Below are 19,745 nucleotides of genomic sequence, written 5' to 3' on the forward strand. Positions count from 1 at the left end.
AGGGAAGCCCTCATCGCTCCCTACAACTGCCTGAGAGGAGGGGGGAGCCGGGGGGGTCGGGCTCTGCTCCCAGGGAAGGGGCGATGGGACGAGGGCCAACGGCCTCAAGTTGTGCCAGGGCAGGGTGAGGTTGGACATTGGGAAAAATTTCTTCCCTGAAAGGGCCAAGGACACTGAAGATGACACTGTAGCCTCCAAGACTATTGATACCCCAAGGCTGTGTAGGCTGAAGGCCTTTGGGGACACTCCAAGGATCCTGCAGCCAGGGCAGAGCAGACCCTCTGCAGCAGGACCCTGTCCCTCCACCTTGTGCTGGCTGTGGCTCAGTTGTGCTCAGGTGCAGCCAGCTCTGTGCTGAAGTCGCTGGGATTTTGACTCTCTTTGCAGAATGTCATTCCTCCTGTCTTTGCTTTCCCTCCCCAGAGGAGTTCCTCTCCAGCCTCGATCACTATGAAATTGCGTTCCCCATCCAAGTGGACCAAAACGGGGACTTCCTTACCTTTGACGTGAGAAGCCAGCTGAAGCAACGTCCTCGGCGCAGTCTGGGCTCCTTGCCCTACGAGCCATCTGAGCAGCAGGTTTTCTACAAAGTCTCTGCCCACCGAACCCAGTTCCTCCTCAACCTGACACTGCACTCCAACCTACTGGCTGAGCACTTCACTGTTGAATACTGGAAGCGAGATGGCGTGGACTGGCAACATGATTTCCATGAAGACTGCCACTACGCGGGCCACTTGCAGGACCAGTACCTGAACTCAAAGGTCGCCATCAGCAACTGCAATGGACTGGTGAGTCTCTGTATTTTGCCCAGCCAAGGGCACTACTAACAACCAGAGCTGCCCATAACAGAGAGCTGATTGCAGCCTCTTTGATGAATGGAACCCGGTTTGGGTCCCAGCAGGTGGGTCCATGGTGGTGGGAAAGGTACAGGGTTGGGGTCAAGCTAGAATATTGCACGCTGGCATCAAAAGTCAACGGAGGGTGAAGAAGGCACAACCCTTCGCTACATCAGTAGGGGTTCCTGATCCGTGTTTCTCTTGTAGTCCACTTTCTACCAAAGTCCGTGGGTGTTTTTCCATTAATTTTAATTGGAATGGGATAATCCAGGCTCTAGACCATTATTCTGCCTCTCGGAGAACTCTCCTCTCTGATTCCAACAGCAACAGCAAAAGATCTGTTTCACGTGTGCTAGCGAGGAAGAAGTGCAGGAGGGCAGGAATTGCACAGCACAGCTGGGAATGTCGAAAGTGCATTTGGATGCTTACAATTCCTGGCATGCCCAGTCACTTCTGTCCAGATTTCAGGAGCTAAAAATGTGACTTTTGGAGGAAAAACTGAAATAATCGGTTTTTCTATATGAAAAAGAGAACATCGAGAGGGGACAAGATGGCATTCCTCAAAACCAGGAAGGCTGCTGCAGAGAGGGTGGGGATGATTGATTTTGCATGTCCTAAGAGCTAGACATCGTGGTCTTAAATATCAGCAAGAAAGCTTAAAGGTAGACATTAGTGGTAAGGATAGCTGAGCTCTGGACTTGTTTGCTTGGAGAGTACGTGGCCTCTACGTTGTTGGAGATCTTTAAGAATAGGCCAGACAAATGCCTCTCAGAAATACTCCAGGTATGATTCATTAGCTCTTCCAGCATTGGGAATAGGCTAAGGACTTCCATCCTTATTTTTCTGTGATTTTTTCTGATATTTCTGGCTCACAAAGTGCATTTCATGACCTGCCAGATGGAGGGATGAAGCAAATGTACCCTGTTAGCGAATCCCAAGGTTGATGGCTCCCTTGGAGGGGTAACATGTAGAAAAAGATGCTGTAGGCCAGATTCATGTTTATGCTACGGCCCCACCTCTTAGCAGTATTCTGGCAGCGTGGAAGAGCTTCCAAATGGGAATGAATTCACGTTTGATTTATTGCTAAATTACACTGCCAGAACAGTGCTGTGGGTTATTAACAGAAATGAGAATCTGACTCATTATATCATAGAGTCTAATGTTTCTATCTCACAGCCAAAACTCAGAGCCGCATAAACTCTTGGTTCCCTCGTTAGCCCTTTGTTTAGAGATGGGAACTCTGCTGAAGTCCTAGACAATTTGCTGGTGTTCACAAAAGCACAGAAGGGTGAGCTGGATGCTGCTGGCTCAGGAGGGGTCTGGCATTAGCCTACCTTCCCGTTTCAGAAGGCAGCAAGTCCAGGGCAAGCAATGGCCCAGCAGCACTGGTCCAGGGATAATTTAGTCCACAGGCTGTGTTTAGCTCTGGAGAGATACCAGGGGCTGTCTGGAGGAAAATCCAGCCAGGCACAAAGAGGGACAGGGGGGTCATCCAACAACTTCTCCTTTTCCTGAACTCTGTCCTTCTGCCCTCAAGAGCTGCGGACGTCAGCAGGGAGTGGGGAGGAGGTTTCCTGGGCTAGTGAGGTCTGTAGGGTCAGGAATTTGGACAAGAGGAGCCTGGTATCTTTTTAGCTGGAAGAGTGGGGGCTGTACTTGCCACCAGAGAAGACCAGTTGCAGAGCTCTGGTTGAGCAGTAACAGCGATCTGCTCATGCCATCCCTCAGCTGCAACACACTCCCCTCCAGGCAGGCATTGATCCGCTTTGGAGGGGCCACGTAGGGACAGAAGAGGGTCTCCAGTTGCTGAGGTCTCGAGGTTCAGGTTTGTGCTGACCCATGCTAAGGGGGGACTGCACACGGTGACCCACGTTTGCGCAGACCTGACTCGCTGATGGTGCAAAGGGGGTTGTGTTGTGTGGTTGCATGGGCACAGGTAGGGACCAGGTGCTGGTTATGGGGTGAGCTGTGCACGAGGAGGAGGGAAAGGGACAACTGCGTCCATGGAAGCATCCAATGCAAAGCTGTGAAAACAGGTAACAAGCTCCAAGCCATCCTCCTGTCCTCAAACTCCCACATCCCTATGCAATTTCTGTGTCCGCAAGGCTGTAAACCACTTTGTTTTCAAACACCCACGAACTAACTCGCACCTTTCGGCACCCCAGCTTTGGACTGCCTATATCTGGGCACGCTCCCATCGACTCGTGTTCCCAGCCATAGGCACCATCACCCCGACCCAAGGGCAGGCGGGCAGCGTGGCTCACCCCATGCCTCTCTTGCAGAGGGCACACCATGCTGTCCTTCAGGCTGAGCAGGGCTAAAATCACCCGGGCTTTAGCTGTTGGAAGACCCGACCCGAAGGCAGGCGGGCAGTGTGGCTCACCCCACGCCTCTCTTGCAGAGGGCACACCGTGCTGTCCTTCAGGCTGAGCGGGGCTAAAATCACCCGGGCTTTAGCTGTTGGAAGCAAAGAGCAAAACGGTCCATTTTCCAAAATGGAAACAGAGCCCTGAGCTGCCCGCAGGGCCAAGCATGAAGCAGCTGGAGCCTGCAGGGAGCAGCCTGGGCATCTTTACCTCAGCCTGGCCGGGAGCTGAAATCCCTGTCTTAAGCAAAGCTGCGTTTCATCCCACTGCTGCATGAGATCCCAAGGACCTGTGTCCTACCATCAAAAAAAAATGACAGCGAGGAGAAAATAACTTTAGGAGGGAAATGCCACTCTCTTCCCTCTTGTGGCAGAGCTCAGCAAAGGGCAGTTTAAAGCCCAGGTTTCAACCCTGTGTGTCTGTGCTGAAATTGTGCTTTCACCCGAAAAGCCCCCCTGAAGTCAGCAGGATGCTTGAAGCAAGGCAGATGGCCCCGCTACCGCGGCCAACGTCGAGCTGCTCGCGTGTACGTACGAGGAGGTGGAAGAGCTGAATTGCAGTATGTGGCTGGGCTTTTCTGAAGTGTGGTTATAAGCTAATAGCATAAACCATCCCTGCTCTGCAGATGACCTGGGTGAATCATAGGCAGGATATCCAGCTTAGCTCCCCCACAAGCCACAGGGATCTCTCCAAGGGCTTCTCGCCACCCCCTTTCAACAGGCTTGTGTCACGTCCAGCACCCGGACCTCAGAGCTCAGGCTTTGGGGTCAGCGATGGGGCAGTTTGCAGACTCCTGTGATGGCTGAGCTTCACTGCCGAAGGATGCCAGGCAGGCGGTGGAGCCTCCTGCCTCTCGCACACTGCAGAGGCTCTGAGTTTAAGTAAGAACGGCCCTTTTCTAGCGGTCCATGGCTTTTGGGCAGGACGCACTCTCCCCTCCTGCTGCTCTGCCCCAAGCCGGTGGTGACCTCCTTCTCCCCGTCCCACAAAGCCGGCAGCCAGCTGGCTTCGCAGGCCGACACTCGGCTTTCCGCTGGAGCCCTCGCCAGGCTAACCTCACAGTACCTCGCTTGTGTTTGAAAAGGTGGAGCCGAGCCAAGAGCAACAGAGCCTGGTGCAGGAGGAAATCCCCCAGCACTCTGGAGATGGGGACTTCGCTGCGCACACACTGCCCCAATTCAGCTTTCATGGCAGGGAGAGAGAGGGGGAGAGACCTATTCCAGAGGCAGCGTCCACCCCAGAGGGGCTCTCCCCCACGAACGCCCAGGAATAATGCCATTACGCAGGTGGTGTTTTCCGTGCAAGGACCTCAAGATGTTTTACGGAGACTTGCTGCCGCACTCCCCATCCCGGCAGATCAGGGCTCCCGTGCTCCTTGCACAGAGGGGAGCTGGTAAAGTGCTGGGACATCCAAAGGCTGGTGCAGGGCTGATGGCAGAATGGGGGTGTCCCTGCACCCAGAGCTATGCTTGCACACAGGGAGTGGGAGGACAGCTGGGTAACGTAGGTCTGAGACTTTTAGGATACTTCTAGTCCTGCTTGAGCAATGTCAGGCACGTTTCAGTGCCTCAGTTGCTTGCTGGTAAAGTTCAGCTGATAGCCCGCCCACGTTTCTTGGAGTTTGATGGGATTCAGTGCCAGGAGTTGTTACAGCAATGGAGCTTCTACTTGTGTCATTGTGATGCTTTGACCCTGGCTGGACGCCATGTACCCACCAAGCCGCTCTATCGCTCCCCGGCCAGGCAGGGAGAGAATGAAATGGAAAAGAAAGAAAACCCGTGGGTCAAGACAAAGGCAGTTTATAAAAAGCAAAAGCCCCACACAGTAGCAAAAGGAAAACAAGATTTTATTCTCTACTTCCCATTAGCAGGCGATGCCCAGCCACTTCCCAGGAAGCGGGCCTTCAGCGTGCAGAGCTGTTGCTCCGGAAGACAAAACATCATAAAAGACAAATGCCCCCTCCTGCTTCTTTCTCCTTTTCCCTGAGCTTTTATATCTGAGCCGATGCCATATGGTATGGAGTATCCTTTTGGTCGGTTTGGGTCAGGGGTCTTGGCTACAACCCCTCCCAAGGTCTTGCCCCTCCCTCTCAGCCCTCTGGTGGCGTGTGGGGGGAATGTTGGAGACACAGCCTTGATGCTCAGCAGTAGCCAAAACTTTGGCGCGTTATCCACACCTTTCCAAACACCAACAGAAAGCACAGCATGGTGCAGCTCGACCCAATACAATCGCGTTGGGCTGCCAGAAACTCTTTAGGTTGCTCAGACTTTTTCAGTAGAGGGAAAGCTTGCTGTGAGGATAGGACCAGCCAGAGAGGAGCAACCTTGCAAGCACCCGGTGGGTTTGGCTGCTCACCCTGCTGGGGTCTGCTCCTGCCCCGTTGTCACTGTCTCACAAGTCTGGGCTCACAGCTGAGTTCATTCAGTCAAAGAATAAAATCAGGGAGAACAACAAAAGACACATATGGGAGCAGAAGCAAGGTCATCTGGCTGAGGTGGTGGCCAGTCCAAGGTGTAAAAGGGGCAGTGATGCCTACGGGGCACAAGGCAGGTTTCAGGCTGCAGAGAAAGGTCGAGGCTGGTTGCCTCGCTGCTAATTGGACTTCAGATTTTAAAGATTCAGTGTGTTTCCCAAAAGCCTCTGAGCACCCACGCTTCCCTGCAGCTCTGTGCCCCAGTTTCCCAGCTGGTGGCAATGGTCCTGAACTGCTCTTGAAGGTTTGTCGGTGAGGTGGAAATGTATTGGAGGTGAATCTCACTGCTGGGTTGTGCTGCTGTTTGAAGGTACGGTATTTAGGATCCCACCAAGAGCTCTCGGTTAGACTGAGTGGGTGGAATAGGAAACAACTTATTCATAATTTTGCAAGGAAAGACTGATTTCCAGAGGACTTTAGTGAACACAGATGTCCCAAGGCATCCACGACCATCTGGCTCGGTTTTCTCTGGTCTGTAGGTTCATACATTTCAGTGTTTGTGCATAAATGAAGGATTCCTTCACATTCTCCAAAGTATTTGTCAGTCCACAGAAATTCAGTGGTTGATGATCAGAAGGCTCATTACCAGAAGCCACCAAGTTTTCTCTCTACCTCTTTTATCGCCTTCCTTCTCTTTCCTTCTGCAGCACGGGGTGATCGTCGCAGACGAGGAGGAATATTTCATTGAACCACTGAGCCCAGGAGCCAACGTCAGCGCAGGGAGCGAGGGCAAGGGCAGCCCCCACGTCGTGTACAAGCGATCATCTCTCCAGTACCCACACATGGACGCAGCCTGCGGTGTGCTAGGTATCTGTGCCCACCAACACGTCCTCAATCCATCACAGTGCAGGCTAGGAACGCCCCAGTAGACCAGGCTTTGAAGGTCCACACTGCTCTGTATCGCAAAGAATCAAGTTTATCTCCTGCATTCAAGAAAGTTTTCTGCATTTACTTTTACCCATGTTAAGGATTTCTGGTGGCCTGGTCTTTGGAAAGCTCTTGTACTCCCTTCTTCACAGCAGGGCTTTTAAATTTGTAAATAGAGCGTGGAATAGAAGAGAAAAAACTGCCTCTTATTGTTCTTAAGAAAAATCCTCCCAGATTTGGCCAATTTACAGGGTATTGAGAAATCATAGCTTACTTATGTTCAGCAAAGACTTGTCTTTGGGTTTAGTCGCTGAAGTTTATGCCCATGCTGAGATACATCTGCTGCTGTTAGAGACCAGGTGGAAAGATGCCATGTAGGGTGGGACGTGGGATCCCATTGGTCACATTGGCTCTGGGAGGCATTTATGGAGAATGGCAATTGCACATCTACCCCATTTCTATGCTTACAGGCCTTTGACTTCCTAAAGGACTCTCATGTGTCTGCCCTGGCTTCTCCCCACGTGCCTGTGCCCTTCTTGTCCTTGATAGTCTTTGTCCCAGAGCCTGGCTGAAATCCCTGGCCCTTGTGAACGTGCAAGGTTTCTCCATCCACCAAAATGGTGCATGCACACAGGATGCTGCTCCCTCAGTTTACGGAGGCTTCCCCTGACTCCGTAAGGATGAGAGGAGATGCCATCCCTGCAGAGGGGCCAGCTCCCATTTTATGGACTGGAATTTTTGGATGCAGAAGCAGAGTTGTTCCCAGTTGCTCCTGGCAGGTTCATGTGTCACTTCAGGCTGCTCATCCAGTGCCCCAGTAGTGGCACTTGACGAGATGAGGAGTCACTGCTGGAAGGGATGGAGCCTCTGGAGACACTGGGGCACTGCCAGCCCACTTTGAAGAGGTCTGGGTGTCCCCAGACCTGCCAGCATCTCTGGAGACAACCTGTGCTTCCCCGTCCCAGCTCCTCCTGTCCCAGCTCCCAAAGTCATGTTGGACAAAGCGCCAGCAGACTGCCCTTCTGCTGACTCTTTGCCACATTCCCCAGCTTCCAGACGAAAGTTAGCCTGTTCCTAATTGCTTCTTGGAAAGCAAAGACCATGCAGTGGGAACCACAGGCCAAATACAGTTCAGAACAACCGCAGTGCAACTGGCTCCAGCAAAGTCACCCCGTCCCCTTGCCCTGCAAGCTGGGCCTGTCCTGAGTGCCCGAGCATCCCCACGAGCTCCCTCTGATCAGCTGGAGGGGCTGGAGCTGGGCAGGCTGTGGGGCCGCCTGTGTTCTCCCATCTTCCCAGTCTTGCTGGATGTTTGATGATCCAGCATCAGAGCAGAGGAGGGGGATTCAGCCAGCTTTCCTGATGGGGCAGGAGGGTGATTGTGATCTCCCAGTCAGCTGTCCTGCCCTGTGGTGGTGTCCAGGCTGTGTTTGGAGCTGATGGTCCTGCTGGGGACATCTCTAGGGTCGGGTCAGTAGCACTTGAAGCCTGGAGCAAAGTCCTACAAACCTCCTGCTGCTGCTGCTTTGGAGGCTGCAGCCATTTCTGTGGAGGAAAAGCCAAGTCCTAAATTCAGGTCCTGGCAGGAAAAGGAAAGAGGAAATGATCTGCAATGGCTTTATTTTCAGATTATGTCTTGTGTTGTTTCTAAATCCGCACTGCTCTTCCCTGTGACGGAGGCAGCGAAGCGGTGGGGCCGCTGCAGCAGGACGGGTGCATGCCCCTGCCTGCAGTGCCTGGAGGGCAGCAGGAGGGCAGGAGAGCAGGCGGGATGCCAGCGGGGCTGGCAGGAGCATGGGGACAGCCCTGGCCTGCAGCAGGGAGAGCTCAGCAGATCTGTCCGGTGACAGTGGGGGCATTTGCTGGGTCCACACGTGGTGCTTGAAGAGCCTTGCAGTAGCCTTTCCTTCCCTGAAACCGAGCTTATACTGTGCACCCCTCACCTCTGAGCGCTGCTGAACTGCTGCTGGAGGGCAACAGAAAAACCTCTTTCCCGCCTCAGATGAGAAGCCCTGGAAAGGGAGACACTGGTGGCTGCGGACGCTGAAGCCCTCCCCTCTAAAGCCGTCGGGCAACCACAGCCAGCGGGGCCAGCTGCCCCTGAAGAGATCCGTCAGCACAGAGCGCTATGTGGAGACCCTGGTGGTGGCTGACAAAATGATGGTGGGCTACCACGGGCGACGGGACATAGAGCAGTACATCCTGGCCATCATGAATATTGTAAGTGTTATAACCACATCATGGACCTCGGGGGACCCTGGGGGCTCACGTACCCAGCAGCAGGGAGCAAGCAGGAATAAATCCTGTTTGTCACCCCGAATGTTTGGGTTTGGCAGAGGGTGCCGCGTACTTTTCCTGCGAGAAGACAAGCGGGAGGGGAACACAGTGGGGAAATCAGATCTGTTCTAGAATGGCAGTAGCTTCTCCCCATTCCCAGTGCAAGAGGTTTGGGTCAAAAATCCCGATAACACTGCTGCCGCCGCTCATGAGCAGTGACACTCTGGAGCCTGCAGGGACTCTCTGTTGTATAGGGGAGGCACTGCAGGAGAGGTAAACTCTGGCCCCTCTGACCATGCTACGGGCCAGATCTAGCCTGGGAGAACAAAGCCCTTTCTTTGAACAGCATCTCTCATCTCAAATTAGCATTGCAAATAGGGCCAGCCAAGCTGCGAAACACATGGGAAAGCATAAGGACAGTGAGCTCTCACGCTTGGGGGCTGATCAGCGTGAGGGGTAGGGAGAAATACCCTGGTTCCTCCATACGGCGCTGCCCGTGTCTCTGGGTTACTGCAGAGGAGCTTCCTCTGCAGCATCAGATTTGGGTCATTGCTGGCAGCAGGATACCAGGCGAGATGCATTAACAGCCTGAATTGGCCATGCTGAATCCTCCTTCGAGGTGAGATAGGCTTGGAAGTTATCCATCAAACCGCTGAAAGCCCCTCTGTGATGGTTCTTTGTCCTGTCCTCTGCAGGATCTCTTTTCATGGCTTGCTCTGTTTGCATTTCTAAAGCAGATGCCAGATTTTTAAAACAATGCTGGTTCTAACTGTTTCATCTGCTGTAAAACACCCATCCTTTGGCGGCAGATTTCTGAGAAAGACTGTGTCGTTCCCTGCCGATGGGCAGCCAGCAAAGCTTCATCCCCGTGGCTTTGTAATGCCAGGACCCTGGGGCTTCCCCACCTGAGCTCCAGGCAAGGAGCAGGTGCTGTGGGATGTCCGCTTCACCTCTCGAATCTCCCCAGAAGGAGACGCTGAGGTCATGATTTAGCAGGCTCTGCAATCCAAGTGATAACGGGGAGTCCCATACCCAGTTCTGCTTTCGAAAAAGATCACATTCAGACCCTGCGGCCCACACTAACGAAGCAGCCCCGGTTCCCTCCACCAGGTGCCCAGCATGTGCCAGCTCACACGCCAATTGCACTGTCACCCAAGCAGCGAGCTCATTTTTAAGACTCGTCTTTTCTTGTTTCTTGGAGGTCAGGTTGCCAAACTTTTCCAGGACTCGAGTCTGGGCAATATTGTCAATATCCTGGTCACCCGGCTGATTCTCCTCACTGAGGATCAGGTAAGGGGGGGCTTTGCTGAGCCACTTCCATCATGCGTCTGCACTTCCTTTGTGGGTCCATGTGTTCCCCCTGGATGTCACCCCCGGGAGGTCCCCCCGGTGCAGTCTGCTGGGTGCACCACATCCTCTCGATGGGGACTGGGTTGAGGCTATGGGCTGAGGAGACCTCTGGGACTCTGAGGCCTGTTTCTACAATAAGGTGGCTTTAGGGAGGTTTAAGTAGCCTTAGTCCCCCTAAAGTCTTGCTTTCCCATGAAAAGGTGGGGAAATCCGGACTGGTGTCAGTGCTCTGCTGGTATGGGAATAGGCCGTGCCTTCATATCAGAGCTTTCCTGGGAACACACTGTCATATTGCTTCCATTCCAGCCCACACTGGAGATTAACCACCACGCCGGAAAATCCCTGGACAGCTTCTGCAAGTGGCAGAAATCCATTGTGAACAGGAACGGCAACGGGAACGCCATCCCCGAGAACGGCATAGCCAACCACGACACTGCGGTGCTGATCACCAGGTAAACCTGAGCCCAGCCCTGGCAGCGCTGTCCTCACGGGGGGCATCCTCTGGGCAGATGTCCTCTATCTCTGTCCAAGCGGTTCATCCGAGGCTTCCTTCCCATGTGCTCCACCACAAGTTGCCTGGCAGTGGCTGTCCATCAGGCTGGCCACTTGCCAGTTCCCTTGCAACGATGCAGATTATTGCAGTTCAGATAGTTATCGTCCTCCAGTGTCTTCCCTCCGTCCTTGTTCGTGCTCTCAAGGAACTTAGTTTGCAGCCATGGGTATTTGTGCACCAAAAGTCAACGGCGCAGTGTCGGGCATGTGTGAGAACCCACCCTGGAGTCGTGGAGCATCGGGCATCCTACTGAAACGGAGAGCCCCATCTGCCCCTGCTGAGAAGGATGGAGAAGAGGACACAAGTGAGACCTGAGCGTCATGACAGTGACAGAATGCTGACAGTACAGGCTCTGGCTTACCTCATTGTAGGTGCCTACGGGTAGGGCTGAACGCTCTCCTTGGTAGCTGATGGACGCCCTTCAAGTAGTGACTTCATCCCAACTCCCTTAGGACAGGAGCAGCCCTGCCCTGCCTGCGTCTCTGCGCTCCTGTAATGGCAGTCTAGGTCAGCAGCTTGACCTGGACGCTGAGTTAGACCTCCAGAGCTGGGTGAAGGGGTCTGAACCTTCACATGCAGGACAAATAACCCCTGTCAGAATAGATGGGTGCTTGAGCCTGGAGCGGCAGAGGGTACGGGAGGGATGGCTAGAAGGACGGATGGGTGGTCGGAAAGGAAGCAGATGCAGAGAGGACAGCAGGGACAGTGGAAGGAACGGAGGGCCGGCTGGGAGGACAGAGGATGCCGAAGGGAGAGCTGGAAGGACGGAGGGGATGAAGGGTGCTGAGATGCAGCTCGTGGCGGTGCCCGGGACACTGGCTCTCCAGTCCCCACATAAACCCTGCTTGGGCAGAGGGGCAGCAGCCTGGGGAGAAGCCAAAAGCAAACCCAGTATTTGTTTGTGCCTTTTTTTTTTTTTTTTCTTTCCCCCTCCTGCGGAGTGGAAGAAAGTAATAAAATGAAAGCACTGGAGAGGGGAGCCTCCAAGCGGGAGCCGGTTTTGTTGGCGCCATGCACCGCTCTCCTGCTCCAGTTCCCGGTGGTGGTGGGAGCTGTGTGCAGCCCGGCGCATCCCTCCCGGGGAGTTTGTGCCATGAGAATCTGCAAGCAACCAGGGGAGGAGCGAGCAAAAGGCCCCTCGGCCCCAGCTTTTCACCCTCCCGGGGCTGCAGCGTCTGCTTTTCCTTCCCTCCCACCACACGCGTGGGACGTAAACGCCAGCTCCGCGTTCTTCGGCCTCCCACCAGATGTTTGAGCTAACCCGAAGCGACTCGCCGGCCGGCCGCGCCAGGCTTGGACAGCACCAGCGCATCCGGCCCCGTCTCTAATAAATTCCCCGTCTCCCGATAACATCTTGCTGAGCTGCGGGCTTTTTTCTCTTGCAGGGACGTGTCAAACCAGAGCCTCTGAAGGCTTTAACGGTATTCGCTCAAAACAAAGCAACAAATGTTTTTCACTCGCTTGGTTTCCTGCCGGGGGTGAGAGTTTTGGACACTTCCAGAGAGCACCAGGGGCCAAAGGGACAGGAGCCATCACCAGGAACGCGTTATGCTTAACCCATCGTGTGCTGTCGGCTTGATTCCTTCCCACTCTTGTCCCCATAGGGCTGCCGGGGCGAGCGATGTCGGATGGTCCTGCTCGCCGTGCGCGCGTCCCCCAAACCTGCGCCGCAGTCAGCACCCTCGGTGCTCCGAGCCCAGCTTGCCCGCGGGTTGAAATGCACCTCGGGGCTAAGGAGCAACACGCCAAGCCCACTCAGGGGGCATCGCAGCCCGGCTGCTGCCAGGCCCCCCGCCTGCCCGCCCCACGCAGGCTTCAGTGTTAGCCTTGCCCCTTTCAGCCCAGGTTTTGCAAAGACCCAAATATCTGTGGAGCCTCACCTTCTCCAGAAGGTATTTGAGCAGAGGCAGGGAGGGAGTGTGGTTCATCTCCACAATTAAATTATAATATTCGCTCTCTGTCCCAAACTGGTCTCTTTTGGAGCTGCCGCTGTGTCCCATTGCAAGGGTGCTGCATTTCAATTTGGAGGAGGTTTTACTTCGCTGTCCTCATTTAGCTTTTCCTTGTACGCAGCTAACGATGTGCAAACAGTCGATTCCTTGATGCAATGGCTGGAAGTCGAGGCCAGGAACAGAGGGAAGAGTCATCTTGAATCAACCCATATTGAATTTGTTTGGAAAATTCTCAGTAAAGAACTAAACTGAAAAAAAAAATAAAATATAAAAAAATCACTTCAGCATTCTAACAAAACCACAGTGGGTTTTGAAATGGAACATGTTTTCAAACGGAAAGGTTTTCCTTATTTTATTTTTTTTTAAAAATCCATGGTTGATTGATAGGATTTGCTGCAAGGGACCTGAGTTTACAGACAGGAGGCTGGCCCGGTCCTCTTCCACCCTGCGCTGCTGGGGCGAAGCCCGGAGCCCGGTGCCTCCCAGGGGAAGACTGACCAGCTCCTGGGAGCGCACTGAGTGCTAGTGAGCAGAGCTGGAGCACCCACCCAAACCCAAAGAGCTTCAAGGCTGGAATAGCCTTGTCCCTGCTGATTTATCACATTTCATCAAAACCAAACCTCTGACCCCGCTCAGCATTGCCCTATAGTGGCAGTGAGTGAATGGTGAGACCCCACCTGGAGCGCTGTGCCCTGTTCTGGGCTCCCCAGATCAAGAAAGATGAGGAACTCCTAGAAAGAGTTCAGAGGAGAGCAATAAGAATGATGAGGGGACTGGAGCATCTCCCCTAGGAGGAAAGGCTGAGGGAGCTGGGCTTGTTCAGCCTGGAGAAGAGAAGGCTGAGAGGGGATCTCATCACCACCTACAAATATCTCAAGGGTGGGGGTCACGAGGACGGAGCCAGACTCTTCTCAGCAGTGCCCAGCGCCAGGACAAGGGGCCATGGGCACAACCTGAAGGAGAAGCGGTTCCAGTTGAACGTGAGGAAGAACTTCTTGACTGTGAGGGTGCCCAAGCCCTGGCCCAGGCTGCCCAGGGGGGCTGTGGAGTCTCCTTCTCTGGAGATCTTCAACCCCTCCTGGACGCTGTCCTGTGCCCCCTGCTCTGGGTGAGCCTGCTTGAGCAGGGGAGTGGGACTGGGGGATCTCCGGAGGTCCCTGCCAACCCTGGTCATTCTGTGATTCTGTGATTCTGTATAGTTAAGGGACAGGAGCTATTGTTAAAAATCCAGAGTGAGCCCCAGCCTGGGGTTGTACAACGCGGATCAGAAGCACCTTACCTGTGGCAGTCGGTACTTTCTATTCCAGAAGCGTTGCATCAGCCATGGGCTGTTTTGAAGTGGTTTGGATGTGAACAGATGGGTAAAATGGAGATGCGCTTATTTTGGAGCCACCAAAATTCTAAATGTTCCTAACGCTGCCTTCTCTTCTTTGCAGATACGACATTTGCATCTACAAGAACAAACCGTGCGGCACCCTGGGTAGGTAGGACTTTGTTGCCCCTTCGGCAGTGCTTCTCGCCAGTGCATGGGTCTTGGGGAGCGTGGCGAGGGCGGGCTGTGCCATTCCCCTTTCCTAGCGAGCCGGCTGAGGGGAAGCACTTGCCCAATGCTACCACAAGCACCGGCAGCAGAGCCAGGAACAGGCCAGTGGTTTCCAGCCTGCTCGACTGTGTAGCCTCCTTACTTCTGTAAACACTAAAAGCAGCAACCCGGAGGACAGATGGGCTCTGGAACACTTCTCCGTTATACCCCTGGGTCAGGTCCAGCCTGATGATTAAGAACCGCTCGCATCTAGGGCTGGTCCATATTCCTGGCTTAGCAGAGAGAAATAAGACTTTTTTTGTGATGACTATAAAGGGAGTCCTTTATTTAAACTGCTAGACGCAGACAGACCCTGCAGCTCGCTCTGGCTGTAGCTCCTAATTTGTCTTGCCCTGGTCTAGACTAAGCAGTCAGGGAGGGATTACTGCTCTGAATCACGGCAGTTAAAAAGGAGAAGTCGGTGGATCTCTGACCTGATGCGGCTGCAGATGAGGTGCCTGGGAGGTTGAGGCCTGGAGGTGCCATGCCGGCTCGATTCGTTCCGTTAGCAGAGGTTCTTCCTTCCCTGGCCGCCTGCAGCGGGCACAGCTTGTGGTGGTGGGACAGTGTATGGGCAGAGGGTTGGGGAGATCTGCTGCCACAATTCAGGGGGGATTCCTGCATGGTCCAGCCCTCCCGCTGGAGTCAGTCTGGATTCCTGATCATGGTGGATGTCTGCCAGAACCAAGCACGGATGGTTGGGTTGGATCCTGGCTTACTCAGTTGTCCGGGCTGCCCTGGCCAAGTCCGGATGCCCAAGTGCTGGTGCAGCTGATCTCAGGTTCCCCCACCAGCAATGCCAATATTGTAACAGGGATGGCTCCCGCCTACGCACAGTTTGGCATTTGGATATGAAAGTCAGAAAGTCTGACTTATTCTTAGCATTTCGAAGCCTGTCATCGTTAATTTAGTTGACAGTGCTGAGTGTCCACATGCCTACAGCCCGTGAGAGCCATGGGTCCATCCCAAAGCCCAGTGCAACTGGTGGGAAGAAACTTGTTATTGACAGCGGGCTATGCTCAGAGTCAGCGAGTGCGAAGCACATCAGATAGTCCCCAAATACCACCCATGTCCCCTGCAGATGCTTTGTGCTGACCCTATGTGACAGCTCTACCTGGTTTCCCTAGGCCTGGCCCCTGTCGGTGGGATGTGCGAACGAGAACGAAGCTGCAGCATCAACGAGGACATTGGCCTGGCCACAGCCTTCACCATTGCCCACGAGATCGGCCACACGTGAGTACTGCACCAGAAGAGTCCCTGGGAGTGGCTGTCACAGGGTTTTTGGTTTGCTCCTGCCAACAGGAGCTGAAAAATCCTTCCTATGGATGATCCAGATGTGTCAAAACCACAGCAGCTGATCATCCCTCTATCGCCTTGGTGATGCTTTCTAGGTTTGGCATGAATCACGATGGGGTCGGCAACAGCTGTGGCTCCCGTGGGCAAGAAACAGCCAAGCTCATGGCTGCTCACATCACCATGAAGACCAACCCGTTTGTATGGTCCACGTGCAGTCGGGATTACATCACCAGCTTCCTGGAGTAAGGAATCCATCTCGCCTTACCCTTCCTTCTACCTTGCAACCCATGCACACCTCCAACCTCTCACAGTGTTGCTCGTGAGGAGTGGGTAAAGCCAAAGCAAAGCCCCCAAAGCACACAGCCCATGCACCTTCTGTCTTGTCTCCCAGCATCTCACCCTATCCCCAGGAGCATGTGCTTTCCTTCCTTCCTTCCTTTAGACGTTCCCATGGTTTGCTTGCCTGCCGAAGGTACTAACCCCATTTACCTTGCAGCTGTGAGGCCTTTATTTAGGTTCCCCACTTCCAGAAACTTCACCAATAAATTGATGGCTTCTGGAGGCATTTGGCTGTTTCTGAAGTTCAGCCAGGAATTGTGGAGAAGGGTTGGTGCGGGGGGGAAGGAAGATTTGGAGACAGGACTGGGTCTGCATGATGGAGGCAGCTTCTCCAGACACTGAGGAGGAGAGTGTTTAGGTGTGAACAGGAAATGTCGGAGAAAGGTTTTTGGTTTGTTTTTTTTTTCCAAAGCACCTTTAGGATTCAGGAGAAGGGATTTAGGCTCCTAAGCCCCAGAGTTTTGATGTTGTCACCTTGCTTAAGTCATGCCTTTGCACCCTGGAAGAGCTTCCCATCCAGGGTTCGGGCAGTCCCCAGGGTTTCTATCATAAAATGAGCCGTTGGGATTAATTTTGGTGAGGTTTTTGCTACAATGCAGGCAGTGCCTAACAGAAGGACTGGGTAGGACTTGAGTCACAACTGGAAGAAGCGAGTGTGCGGGGTCACTGTGACGGGAGGTCCCCGGATGAATGCCAGCCCTCTACCAGAGACGCTGCTGCTGTAACGCTGCAAGAGGGGCAGCAAAGGCAAACCTCCCCGCGGGGCTGCCGCCTGCCCCGCAAAGCCTGGCCAAACTGTGCAGCTCGTCACCAAATCCCACGTCTGGCAGCTCACGTTTGGCTACGGCAAAACCTGTCCCCCTCCTCTTGCCCCTTGGACGTGCACCACGGCAAGGCATGTTGCACGGACAGCGCCGGGAAAGCGCCGTGGCAGAGGCTGCCGTGTCCTCAGGTAACCCTGAGGTCTCCTTGGGGCTGGTGGAGGAAGGCAAGTTCATGTCAGTCCTCTCCACGGCTTGTGCCGGCCACCCCCGCCTGAGTGCAGCCCTGGGAGCCTGCGCCAAAATGGGGCCGTGGTGCATGCGAGACCCTGGGACACAGGGCTGGGGGAATGGTGACAGGGGCCTTGATTTAGGGAGAGCTCTGAGAGCAGCAAGGAAGGGGGAGGGAAAGACGTGTTTCTTGCAAAATTTGGACACTCCTACCAAGCTCTGGCATGCAGAAGGACAGGCTTGGAGAGCAGGGGCTCTCTGCGCTCGGCGCCTCTGGTTGCTCCCAGCTGGGGCTCTGAAGCCGTGGGGTGGGAGGGCAGCCCCTCTGCCTACCCACCGCCCCGGGGGTCCTGGGCACGTCCCTGCTGGACCTGGGACACATCAGGACAACCAGGGGCTGGCAATAGCCTCCAAAGCCCTTGGGTTAAAACTTCTAGAGTTACCTAGGAGCAAGCACATGCTTCCCAGCCCCAGGCGCATAGCTAGAGAGACTTGGGAGCACTTTCTCAGCACCAGTTTTGCCCAGAGGAGGCTGGTAGGATTATCCCCCCAAGCAGCCAAGCACGTGAGAGCTCACGTGTGGAGCCGGGAGCGCCTGCTGCTGGTCCTCCACCTCCGTGCTCTCCTACAAGCCTTTCTGAGCAATGATTCTCCTCTCTTGTTTCCAGCTCCGGGATGGGATTATGCCTGAACAACGCTCCTCCCAAGCAAGACTTTATCTACCCAACAGTGGCTCCAGGACAGGCCTACGATGCAGATGAGCAGTGCCGTTTCCAGTACGGAGTTAAATCTCGCCAGTGTAAATACGGGGTAGAGAGCCTTCCTGCTTTACTATCGGTTCCCAGGGGGTGGAGGACAGGGGCTACAAGGGCAAAGAGGCCGTGGGGCCATTCCTCTGCTGCCCACATCGCTTTGCTGTCCTGCTTCAAACGAAGGGCACTGGCACGTTCCCTGTGAGCTTTTTGCCTTTCTTCCCTGTGAGAGGACAGAGGAGGTCGTTTCCCATCCACAAGGGTTGACCCCAGCTCAGTTTCAGTCAGATTATTCCCACGGGAAGAGATCTCTTGCCTCTGCCTGATACCTTGGCTGCTGCTGGACCCCAAGGGTTGCAGCTGAAAGCCAAGCTGCAGTCCCCCTGTCCAGACCCCTCTCTCAGCAGGGGGTTGGTACACAGGCATATTTTTCATAATCCTTACTAGAAGTCATTCCGCTGCTAGTGCAAACTTAGGAGGAGAAAATTCTTCCTTCCCGGCGGGTCGATGTGCTGTAGGTCTGTCTGAGGGACAGCTGCCCACCTAAGCCGCTCCCGCCATCCCCCTGCCATCCCCTGATCTTTGAATCCGCGAAAGGTTGTTGCAGGAGGAAAGATCTCAGCCTGACATTTTGCTGTTCTTAACGTACTGGACGTTGCCAACTCTCAGAGGGGCACAGGGGAAGCATCGATGCTAAAGGGCTAATTGAGCTCGTTAACACATCCCCTTTCCCCTGGAGAAAAGAGGAGCCATCAGTGAGATATGCAGGCAGCGGTGTTTGATGAACACATGTACGTGCGCCCATCCCAGTCCAAGCCCTGGAAAGCTGTGAAGGAGGAAACACATCAGATCAGGGGTTAATTTCTCTTGCAACCACATAAATCCAAGCCCAATGCTGCCATTGAAGTGACCCCATGCGAACCCGTTCTGTTTAGTATGGTTAAATACTAAACCACCAGCTCACCTTGGTGAACAGAGGGCAAAGCTGGGCTCTCCCTGGCCTTTTGGCAGGGCCCAGGGGCCCAGAACCCACTAGACATGGGGCAGATGCGGTCTCCTGAGGTGCCCAGAGCCGCAGCAGGAGAAATCTGGGTCTGAATCCCATGGCCGTGGTACCTGATGCCAGGTGCCACCGACTGCAGCCCATGCCCCTCCTCGGCTGGGCCAGAGGCAGCAAAATGGAAACCTTCCACGTTTACATGCCTGTTTCCCACCTAATTTTTAACTTGGGTAGACACTTCCTGTATATATACAAGTAGCATGAAAACACAAGATGTCCTTGTGGTGACCCTTCTAGCCCAGCCTGTCTTGCCTGTTGTTTGGGAGAAACCCAAAGGGCATAAGGGCTTAAGCGTGTGCAGATAAACCTGGGTAAACATGGAAGTCCACCCATCCTGTGCCCTGTTGTAAACAGTCTGGGGTGGTGGCGCAAACACGGCAGGATCCCTTCCTCCACACCAGTACAGGGCGGGTGATTAATAGGTAGGGCGAGGACAGAGCGAACGGTTGTCACTGGTGGAAGCTGGGAAGTCCTCTCCCATGGTGACACGGAGAGAAGAGAATATCCAGGAGCTCCCAGTAGTCACGCTGGCTCTCCGGGAGCAGTATGGAGGGGGAGATGCCTTTTGAAGATGGGAGAGACTTTCTCCTTTCCACTGGTTAAAGCCAGCTGCACCTGGGCTTTGCTGAAGGAGTTGGGAACCTAAATCCCTTTGCGCCTCAGAGCTGCAGTCCTCGGTGCAGACTCTGCAGTATTTTCCTTTGCCAGCTTGCCCTGTGTCACTCTGTTATCACAGCCCCAGGAAAAGGAGAGAAGCAGAGAAATCCCAGGCTCATCTTTTCATCCCTCTTGGTACCAGCACAGAGGATTCCCAGTCGTTGAGTCAGTTGGTCCTGCGGCGGTATCGGTTACTGTTTAGAGCAGAGCCCTTGGTGGGGCAGAGGAACGCCTTGCTGGAAGGCTGAAGTGAGCCCGGAGGTGCGATGAACAGGCTGCTACCTGACCGGAGGCAGACACCCACCGGGAGCTGTCTTGCAGGTCACGCCGCCGTAGGGGCAGGCAGGAGGCCAGGCAGTCACTCGGCCGGCACCGGAGCAAGCGGCGGACGCG

At 54.3% G+C, this 19,745-nt stretch overlaps 1 protein-coding gene across 1 annotated transcript in view; it reads left to right on the plus strand.

Moving 5' to 3' along the window:
* ADAMTS10 (ADAM metallopeptidase with thrombospondin type 1 motif 10) overlaps positions 1-19,745 on the plus strand; it is a 63,328-nt gene that overhangs the window by 20,667 nt on the left and 22,916 nt on the right. Inside the window, exons 4-12 of the mRNA XM_009645281.2 lie at positions 424-788; positions 6,323-6,482; positions 8,545-8,762; positions 10,026-10,109; positions 10,476-10,621; positions 14,111-14,154; positions 15,384-15,489; positions 15,648-15,794; positions 17,552-17,693. Of these exons, the coding sequence (XP_009643576.1) occupies positions 424-788; positions 6,323-6,482; positions 8,545-8,762; positions 10,026-10,109; positions 10,476-10,621; positions 14,111-14,154; positions 15,384-15,489; positions 15,648-15,794; positions 17,552-17,693 (1,412 nt within the window). The remainder of the gene's footprint in view (positions 1-423; positions 789-6,322; positions 6,483-8,544; positions 8,763-10,025; positions 10,110-10,475; positions 10,622-14,110; positions 14,155-15,383; positions 15,490-15,647; positions 15,795-17,551; positions 17,694-19,745) is intronic.

This window comes from Egretta garzetta, unplaced genomic scaffold (assembly GCF_000687185.1).
Source record: "Egretta garzetta isolate BGI_Z169 unplaced genomic scaffold, ASM68718v1 scaffold348, whole genome shotgun sequence".
In the NCBI taxonomy this organism is placed as follows: domain Eukaryota; kingdom Metazoa; phylum Chordata; class Aves; order Pelecaniformes; family Ardeidae; genus Egretta; species Egretta garzetta.